Source organism: Apaloderma vittatum, unplaced genomic scaffold, assembly GCF_000703405.1.
Source record: "Apaloderma vittatum isolate BGI_N311 unplaced genomic scaffold, ASM70340v1 scaffold758, whole genome shotgun sequence".
NCBI lineage: Eukaryota > Metazoa > Chordata > Aves > Trogoniformes > Trogonidae > Apaloderma > Apaloderma vittatum.
In genome coordinates, this window is record NW_009731019.1 from 69,398 (window position 1) to 78,316 (window position 8,919).

At 47.0% G+C, this 8,919-nt stretch overlaps 1 protein-coding gene across 1 annotated transcript in view; it reads left to right on the forward strand.

Moving 5' to 3' along the window:
* The first annotated feature begins 879 nt into the window (after nucleotides 1-879).
* Nucleotides 880-8,919, forward strand: part of SIAH3 (siah E3 ubiquitin protein ligase family member 3) — a 46,807-nt gene continuing 38,767 nt past the window's right edge. The window contains exon 1 of the mRNA XM_009875004.1: nucleotides 880-1,014. Within this exon, the coding sequence (XP_009873306.1) occupies nucleotides 880-1,014 (135 nt within the window). The remainder of the gene's footprint in view (nucleotides 1,015-8,919) is intronic.

Below are 8,919 nucleotides of genomic sequence, written 5' to 3' on the forward strand. Positions count from 1 at the left end.
ATCCAGTAATTGCCATGTTTTGTGTCCAATGTACCTGATCCACTGGCAAAGTGTAAATCAGGAAAATATCGCTGACTTTAAATGGAGTTATTCCAAGTTACACCAGACCTGAGACCTGGCCTCTCCTATTTTTAGTCATAGGGGGAAATGTTATTTGTGTGCCGGGATTCTTGTGAAGTAGCAGAATATGAAATTTAGAAAACTTCAGAGTGGTGAAAAAACAAATCAAAGCCTGCAAATGCACAGACGTGAATCTATTTATATAGTGAGCTCTACGTCTGCTTAACCCCTGCGAGGAACTGTAACTCTCTTTGCATATTTGATTTTTCTCCCTCAGTAAAACACAGTCTACTCAATCTATTTTTGTGAAACCGTTAGAAAGTAACAAAAATAGGGCATCTTCCCTACATCTTACAGTTAGCTTTGGTATCCAAGTGCTCTCTTGTTAAATTAAGGCAATTAATAAATGGAGACGTTAAGCAATCAATTTTGCCTGCATATCTCCACAGCCTTACATATGACTGGCTGTAATCAGAAGATAAATGCAACGTGCTGATGTATGGTAATGTTCAATAATACATTCTCCACCAGGCTCAATTCATCAGGGAGTTTCTGGAGGGGAGGCATTCGTTATTGGCTGTCTCCGGACCTCAAGGATAACATTTCTGTCCTTTCCATTGGCCGCCCCGCTGCTGCAAGCCTCTTCCCGTCTTATTTTGATGATGAATATGAAGGCATGCTAAGCTGTGCCGGAGCGTAGCTCTCGCCGACTGCACTCCCTCCCCGGGCTCAAGGACTCAGGGGCTCCCTCATCGCTTCCCCTGCCCACCGTCAGCAGCAGCAGCAGCAGTGGCAGCAGCAGCAACGCCAAAAGTTGTGATGCTTTTCTTCACCCAGTGCTTTGGGGCTGTGTTAGATCTTATTCACCTGCGGTTTCAGCACTACAAGGCAAAGAGGGTTTTCTCAGCTGCTGGGCAACTTGTCTGCGTCGTCAACCCAACGCACAGCCTAAAGGTAAGTTAAAAATATTTTTTGTTCCCCCCCCCGGCATTTCTCTGCAGGGAATGAAATGATACTCTGGCAGGAAGGGTAGAGTGCTGTTAACACACTGCAGCCCTGGCAGAGAATACGTTTGCATTGTCTGGCTGCATGATTCCCTTCGGAGCAAAGGAGAAGCAACCAGCTGCTGCAAGCGACCGTGGGAAGTCGCTGGTCCCCCCTCCTCAAAGTTTCTTCATGGCTCTCACCCATGTAATGAGCACGCATATTGCAAGCATCTGGGAAAAAATAACTGGAAAAGTTAGTTGGATGAATTAACATCCCTTTCTAGTCGAAGGATGCTGGGTGGTCTCCCAGGCTAACACCCGAGCGCAGCGGGTTGCTGCCAGGCGGTGGGGAGCAGAGAGAGGAGGGGTGGCAGCAGAGAGGTCTCCGGCTGCTGGTCTTTATTGCTTTTTCTTGGGAAAAAGACTGTTTCTGTCTCCTGAGGGGAATCTGAAGATGTTCCCCTGGTGCCAAAGTCGTCCTTAAGCTGTTTGCAAGGTGAAGCTATTTTAGGTGGGAGAATATATTTGCCTTAATGCAAAGCTATTTATAGACCCCATAAAACATTTCTCTTACACGCACAGTTCTGAATTTTCACTGACAAAGTGTCAACAGCTCCATCTATGCCAGAGACCTGATGTTTGTACATAGAGAAGAAGCAGCAGGGCAAGAAAGTGACAGGGAGGCTTTAATTACTTTGTCACAGTACTGAATGCCCAACTTTAACGAAGTGGCTCCTGTTCGGTGGGAAGTCCTTGCAGACCTGACTTGCGATGCCACTCTGCTAGCCCAGCACAAGCTCAGAAATTAATTTAATTTAGGACAACTTATCTTTGGCTCCGCTGAGGTCCCTGAGAGAAACTTGGAGACGTTTTGGGGAGCACCTTCCCTGAGCTGTGGGTCCCCAGAAGGTCCATTGATGGGGTAAATCCCTCTTCAGAGCAGCATCCCTCCACCCCTAAAAAAAGGTAGATTTCCCAGAATAATATTTCCAGTCTCAGGCTGCGAGAGGTTGTTTCTAGCAGGGTTGTTCCTGCCAGCTCCAGGAGGGTTTCCTCGCAAGGCTGTGCTCAGTCTGGAGAGCACTGCCGGCTGGGGCAGGAGCTCCCTGTGGATGAACTGCTTGGGTGTGTGTTTGCTTCTCCCAGCATCATGCTCCTCCGCTAACACAAGCCATTTAAAAGTCCCCCAGCCTTGTCATTATCTGAAAGGATCTGACCATCTAAAGATATAAAAGAAATAGCCGCATTCCTGAGTGCATGGAGAGATTTTGTGAATGAATGTTTTTGTGTTCAACCCCTATTACATGCTACTTTTTTCTTTCATTTTAATTATTTAAATAATAACAATAATAATAAAAACCTAGGCAGAAAAAAAAGGTTATTGAAGGTCACAATACAATTTCAGTGCCAGTGGCACTGTCTGATGAGGTCCCATAAGCACAGGAGTATCCACAGAGTGCTCCAGACTCGAATTTAACAGTTCAGGTCCTGTCAAGTTGCAGATTTGCTGCTCTAAGAACTGCAGTGTTTTACCTTCCAGCACACCAAAAAAGTTAATGCTTCTGTTCCTCTCTATTAAGCATGTAGGGCATTTCAGTTTATTAAAATCCTCTGTGGCCAAGCTCTTCACTGCTCAGATCCAAAGCCTGGTAGAGACATGAACAATCTCAGTATTTCCTTGGCAGCTCTTGAAAGTAGGCACTGGATGTAAAACTGTCTTGGAAACAAATGGGAGCCTCTAGGAAAAAGTCTGACATGTCAGTGAAGTCCTAGTGAGAATCATGGTCGAAGACCTGCGTGGGAATTCTCCTGCAATAAGGTTGCAGTGGAAACCCAATCACACGTGTTTTCCACATGGGCCTATTGAGACACCAGGTAGATGGACAAGCTGACAAGAAAGCTTCCTGCTCTGGAAAACACCCTCTATCTGTAAAGTGAAATATGCTTTGAAAGTGCTCCTGTGTTGCCCAGCTCACATCCAGCCAGGTAAATACAGCAGGTTTTAGCTCTGATGTGCTCTTAAGGCGTTCAGTTTGATTTCCCACCAGCTTTGTAAGGAATGCACCACCGCTTTGCGCTAGCCAGAAAAGTCGTATGGGTCGGACCCCTTTGTGCCCAGCATGGAGCTACAGTGCCCATCCACCAGCGCCGGTGAGCAGTAGGAACCTGTGGGCCAATGCCAGCTGTCTCCAAAGGAGACATCTCACCCCACCTGCTCTTGCCTGGCAGTGGAGATGCGGTCGCCCTCACCCAGCAAGGCACCTCGTTCAAAAACCGGTGTCCGAGACTGAACCTGCTTCTTAGGGTGCCCATTCCTCCCTCAGGGATGCAGAGGGTGGTTGCAGTTGTTCCCTCCAGCAACCTGGAAGCTGGGATAGGGAAATACCCCCCCACAAACTGGCCTGTATGTCAAACAACACCTGAGGCACCATTAAAAATGAAAGGACCAAATGTATTCCTCTGTAGTGGTTTACAATATTATGATTGCTTTGATGTTTCATAGTCTATTATTTCTAGATGGGTCACTTCAGCTGCAACATTTTGTTGACAGCCCCCAGATCTATCTTTACAATTGACAAGTGGAGTGAAAACTGTATTAAGGTTCGGGATCGATTAATACAAGTCTGCTAGGAAACAAGGGCTAGGAGCAATGTCATTTTCCCCCCTTCCCTTCAAGACTTAAATGCTTGTTCTTCCTCTAAAAACTGTAAGCTCTTTGCAAAGGGATTATTTTATTCTGTATCTCCACAGCATCCAGGTGAGGGGGCTCCTGGCTGGCTGGTGCAAACGATAAATGACAGGTATCATATTCTGATGTGATTATGCACACTGACATCCCTCACATAGGTCAGGTCCTCAATCAGTGCTAACACCCATAACTCTATTAAAGTCAAATTGCAGTTTGACCTCCATTCTTGCTACTTCCATCTAGGGGAGTGCTCAAGGATGGTGGTGGGATCCAGCCCACCCCAAGGATCCTATGGTTGGTGACCGCATATGTGTGTCAGAGATTTGGTATCACATAAGACACTCGGTAAGCAGCAGAGGGTTGGGCAGCCCTTGTACTCTCCAGGGAGGGATTGCACCAGCTTCTGCTGTCAGAGACCCATAGCTAGACCAAGGGGGGGCCTCTAGTAAAGTTGTGTCAGCACCCTGTCACTGCAATCACAGCTGGGACCTCCGACCATGACCAGAACCCATCGCCTACCTCTTCCTTTAAGAGAGGTCTGGAGGTTGGCACAGAAGTACATGCTTAGAAAGAAACTCATGTCTTTCTTCCCACTGAAAGGCTCATTAACTGCGAAGGCTGATGAGTGATTCAGTGTGTCTTAAAGGAGAGGATGGTAAGAGTGTCAGCACAGACACTTCTATTGATCTGCAGCTATTTTCCCTCTGCAAGACAGGCTGACACAAACATCTCTAAACAAGGAAAGACAATTTTGCAGCCATCCCCTTCCGTCTTGTCTGTGTGGCAGGGCCATGAACAGAGTGTGGGGAGAGCTTTGAGAGCCACTTTGTCCTTCGTGCCGTTTTCTGCTCTTTGTCCTCTCACAAGCTTTCCCAGAAACAGCAGAAGCACCTTACGATGCAGTGCTACGCTGGGATCAAAATTCACTTGCCAAGCAGAGAAAACCACATATTTACCACACTTCTATAGGTCACCTTCAATTCTCTATCATATTATCTGCATTACCTGTCTTCCTTCAAGTGTATGATCTGCTCCTGGAGAGGCACAGCCAAGCAAGTGAGCTCTTTGGCTAAGTGGCTTCTCCCTCCAAGGCCATATTAATTAGAGGAGCATGGAATATGCTGCTGGCTTCAGTCCCCAGCGTGTGGGGGAAAGTTTTAAGGTGCTCCGTGTGGTGGAGGAAATGAGCAGGGTTTACTAGTCCCTCCGAGATGAGGTTCAGTGAATTCCTCTGCATTTTCCCCCTCAACAGCAATTCTCTCCAGCACTGCTAATTGCACCCTGGGGAGAAGGTGAAGGTGGGTGGTGTGTCCTTGCTCCTTAGTTGGCGTCTGTCCCTGCCCCAAAAACGGGCTGTACCCGGCAGGGGACTGCAGTGCAATCACAGCCCTGCCAGGCACCTGTGATTTGCAAGGTGCTGTGTATGGCTGGGTAAAACAGATCTTCTTCATTCAAGGAGTTAACTAGCTTTTTACGGGCAACTTTAACTCTTTGGGGAGTGTGAAAAATGCTCTTGTAAAGAGTGAAGATGTACGTTTACAATGCTCTTGTAAAAACCACCAGTCTGCAATCTGTGTAGGATTTAAGGTACTCATTGAATTACAGAAATAAAGGAGAGCATAAATAGTTCAATCTCATATTCAAAAAGGGTTGTAGCACAGTTTATGGGGCTAAGCTGTCTTTCAGCTGTTTTTTAAAGCAACAAGCAAATCTGCTCTGAGTTAGGGATGGGATTTGAATCCTGTTATAATAGTTTGGCTCTATGCACAGTGGCCAGCCAAATAGCATTGTAATCCACTTTTTCCCCAGCAGGATTAAAGTGCTATGGTGCATTATACCCTCATGAGATGTATTTGTTTGGTGCAAGGGAGGAGAGGGACTCTGAAACCTGCTGTTCGCAACCTGCAGACATTCTCTGCCACCATCTCAGCCCAGACACCCTCAAATCTTCTGTGCAGGGCAGTGATTTGGGGAGCCCAAGTGGCATTTGATCCCAATGTTGAGCAAGATCATTACAGCCATGGCACGAGAGGTTGCAAACCCCCCTGTTGCCTGCAAACCCATATTTCTGGCAAGGTGCCTGGGTCCCATCCCAGCTGTGGGCCAGGGCTGTGTAACCACTGGACACCTCAGACTTTTATATCCCTTTGTAGGGATGTGGATGGCAGAAAGCAGCGCTGCTCTGCCACCCCTCCTTCAGCTCTACCTCTGTTTGAAGGGATTTCAGTAGGCAAAACTGGAAACCGAGTTGATCCCAAGCACCCCAGAAGCCTCTGTCCATGCATCCACAGAGATCTGACTGTAATGGTGCTCTGCAGAGGCAAGGCAGAGCAGGTTGTGGCAACAAACCTGGGTATTTTCCAGCTGCTGTTGCCTGCTTCCAGGATGTGCCCTCTCCCATAACCCATTAACCTTGAACCCACAGATGCATCCATTTGTACAACTCATGGGGCCACGGCACATAGTGGCACGGGCTTTGCTCCAAGCTCTCTGGAAAGCAGGGCAGCTCTGAGCTTCAGTGTGGTCTCCCGGAATAACAATTATGGCATCTCCTTGGTGGAAGGAGAGGGAGGGGAAGAGCTGCTGTCTCTGAAGTTTCTGCCTTAATATGCTCTGGCTTTCTTTTTCCCGCTTCCCACCCCAAATCCGCTGTGGAAAATTGATTACCACTGTTAATTGGCTCTGCCTGTCATGCTACAGCTGCAGAGATGGGATAGAGTGAGTAAGCATTGAGTCCTTTCTTACCCATGTTTGATTTTGAGGGTAAATTTCAATAATAAGCCCTACCTGGCTGCAGGACCTCTCAAGTCAGATGTTATAAATGGAAGACAGTGCTGTTATTTTAATATTAGAGAAATACCTGCCCCCTTGCCAGGGTGTTTGATAGCAGGGTGAGGTGTAGCCATCAGACACATATCATTTTGTAATCCACCCACTCTGATATGGCTCAGTATATCAAGAATTACTCAGTGCAGCCCTTTGGGTTAGTCATAGGAGCCCAGATACATCTCTCAGGGGAAATACTGCCCCAAAGCAATTGCTGTGGCTAATACGTGGGGTGTGACAGAAAGAGGGATATTTTAGTATAAGCCTTGATCACATGAAATGAGTGGTGAGGCCTCAGTCTGCTTCCCAGGGGATGTAAGCCACCCCTGGACATTCCCACGACTGGCATTAATTAACATATGTTGCTGGTTGCCTCAATAGAGAAACCAAGGACTGAACATGGTCCTGCAAGCCCCAGATGTTAAAAAGTCCCAGGCCAGACTCGTAAGCATTGTGAATTTTGCCTCAAAGTCATAATTTACAGAGAGTATAAATTTTTGTTTAGCCATTAAGATTCTCTGCTGCTACCAAAGACCTCCCAGCACACTTAGCTGGAGGGCAGTTAGAAACTTTCTTTTTAGTTTTTTTTCCTCAGACACAGTCTGAAGTTCTTAACTAATCAAAGAAATCGAGTTTAAAGGAAGCACAGCAGATCCCAAGAGCTCTGGTAAAGTGAGAGAAAGGAACTGCTGTGGCTGTGCCTTGTTTCCCCGTGGCTTTGGCACTTCTTGGGCCATAGAAAACCCATAATCTTTGTCCTACCTGGCTCAGAGCTGAGACTTGGCTTCCTCTCAGCACCCCTATAGCCTTCCCATCACAATGGGCAATCACAGTCTCTCAGCTTGATGCAGAAGAAGGAAAAACTGTGAATCCTGCAATAATTTCCGAAGGTGGCACGGGGGACAACTGTCTTTACTAAGCTTTACAGGGGACTGAGCGAGGCAATGAGGAGCAGGGGAGGTCACAGGCATGCTCTTCTGGCTAAATAAGGCTGGGGTGGTGAGGACTGCTGCTTCCCTGGCATGGTGGGAGCAATGACCATGGGAGCAATGACTGTGATGGGCTACCCTGAGCATCTCTTGGTATTATTGCCTCTGGCACTGCGTGATACCGCATGGTACAGCATGGCACAGAGACATAGTCCTCCTTGTTGCTGCTGGAGGTGGGTGCCAGGAGGCACACAAGACATCAGAAAAGGAGAAAATTCCTTTGGCGAGATGAACAAGATTCATGTAATACACTAGGCCTGCTTTTGGTGTAATTTTTGTAACAGAAGCAAGCAGAGCCACCACATTCTGCCAGTCTGGGTCCAGCTTGTCATGGATCTCTGGAGAGCCTGGGCCTGAGCTCTCCACTTGGGTCTTTCTGAAAGTGGGAACAACTTCCCAGCCCAAAAATGTACATACGTTATTTGGAAACAGAAAGCATGGGTGCTGAGACATTGAACACCTTATCAGACTGTCTTATTTTTCTTTCTTTCTATAGCTTGTCTCTTTTCATTAAGTACTTTTCCTTCTGTGCTATTACTTCTTCTCATCCTGCCCATTCCCTGCTGCACCAAAGTCTTAAATCAAAAGATTCTCCTCATCTGTTGTTCAATAACCTAATTTTAGCCTTTTTTTCCTCTCCACTGAAAGGAAAGTATCACTAATTTCACTGCAACTTTGGATCTCTTATTTCCCTCTTAAGCTCTTTAAGAACAAATCACAGTCATTCAATGCACAGCTTGTTCAATGCCACCAATTTACCTGCTGATAGATAAAATCCCACTTTAAAATGATTGCCAGTGAGGAGAGCTACAAAAAACAGTGACATGGTTTTTGTGTCACTTGCTAATGCAGCTGGCAGGGAAACCAAGTGCCTTACATGCCTGCAAAACCTAATTGCTATTGTGCACTGGATCAAGGCTTGGGCAGGCAGGTCCATCTGGAGGTGCCACAAACACCTGTTGGCCACCCAGCACGGTGAGCCATGATCATGATCCCTTCACCAGTGCTGGCAAAAGATAGTATCTTCCCTCTGCTTTGGTTTGGTGGTGCAAACCCACTTTCAGCAGGGATTTAAGCTGACGGTCTGGTGTGTGCACTGTCGAAATAGGCACAGGTCCTTTCTTCTTCCATGCTGCAGGAGCAAGCAGCTGGGCAGGGCAGTGGCCTCAACTGGTTTTCACAGCTCCCTCCCTCTCTCCTCCTGAAAGCTCTTACCCGTAGGCATTATTAAGAGCTGTGCTGAATGGCAAAATTTTAGCAATGCATGGAGGGAGATCTCTTGAAAATTGCTCCGGGTGACCTGCTGCTAATAGCCACCTGCAATATTCCTGCTCAGCTCTTCTCACAGCGTTTTCCTCCAAGGAGGAAA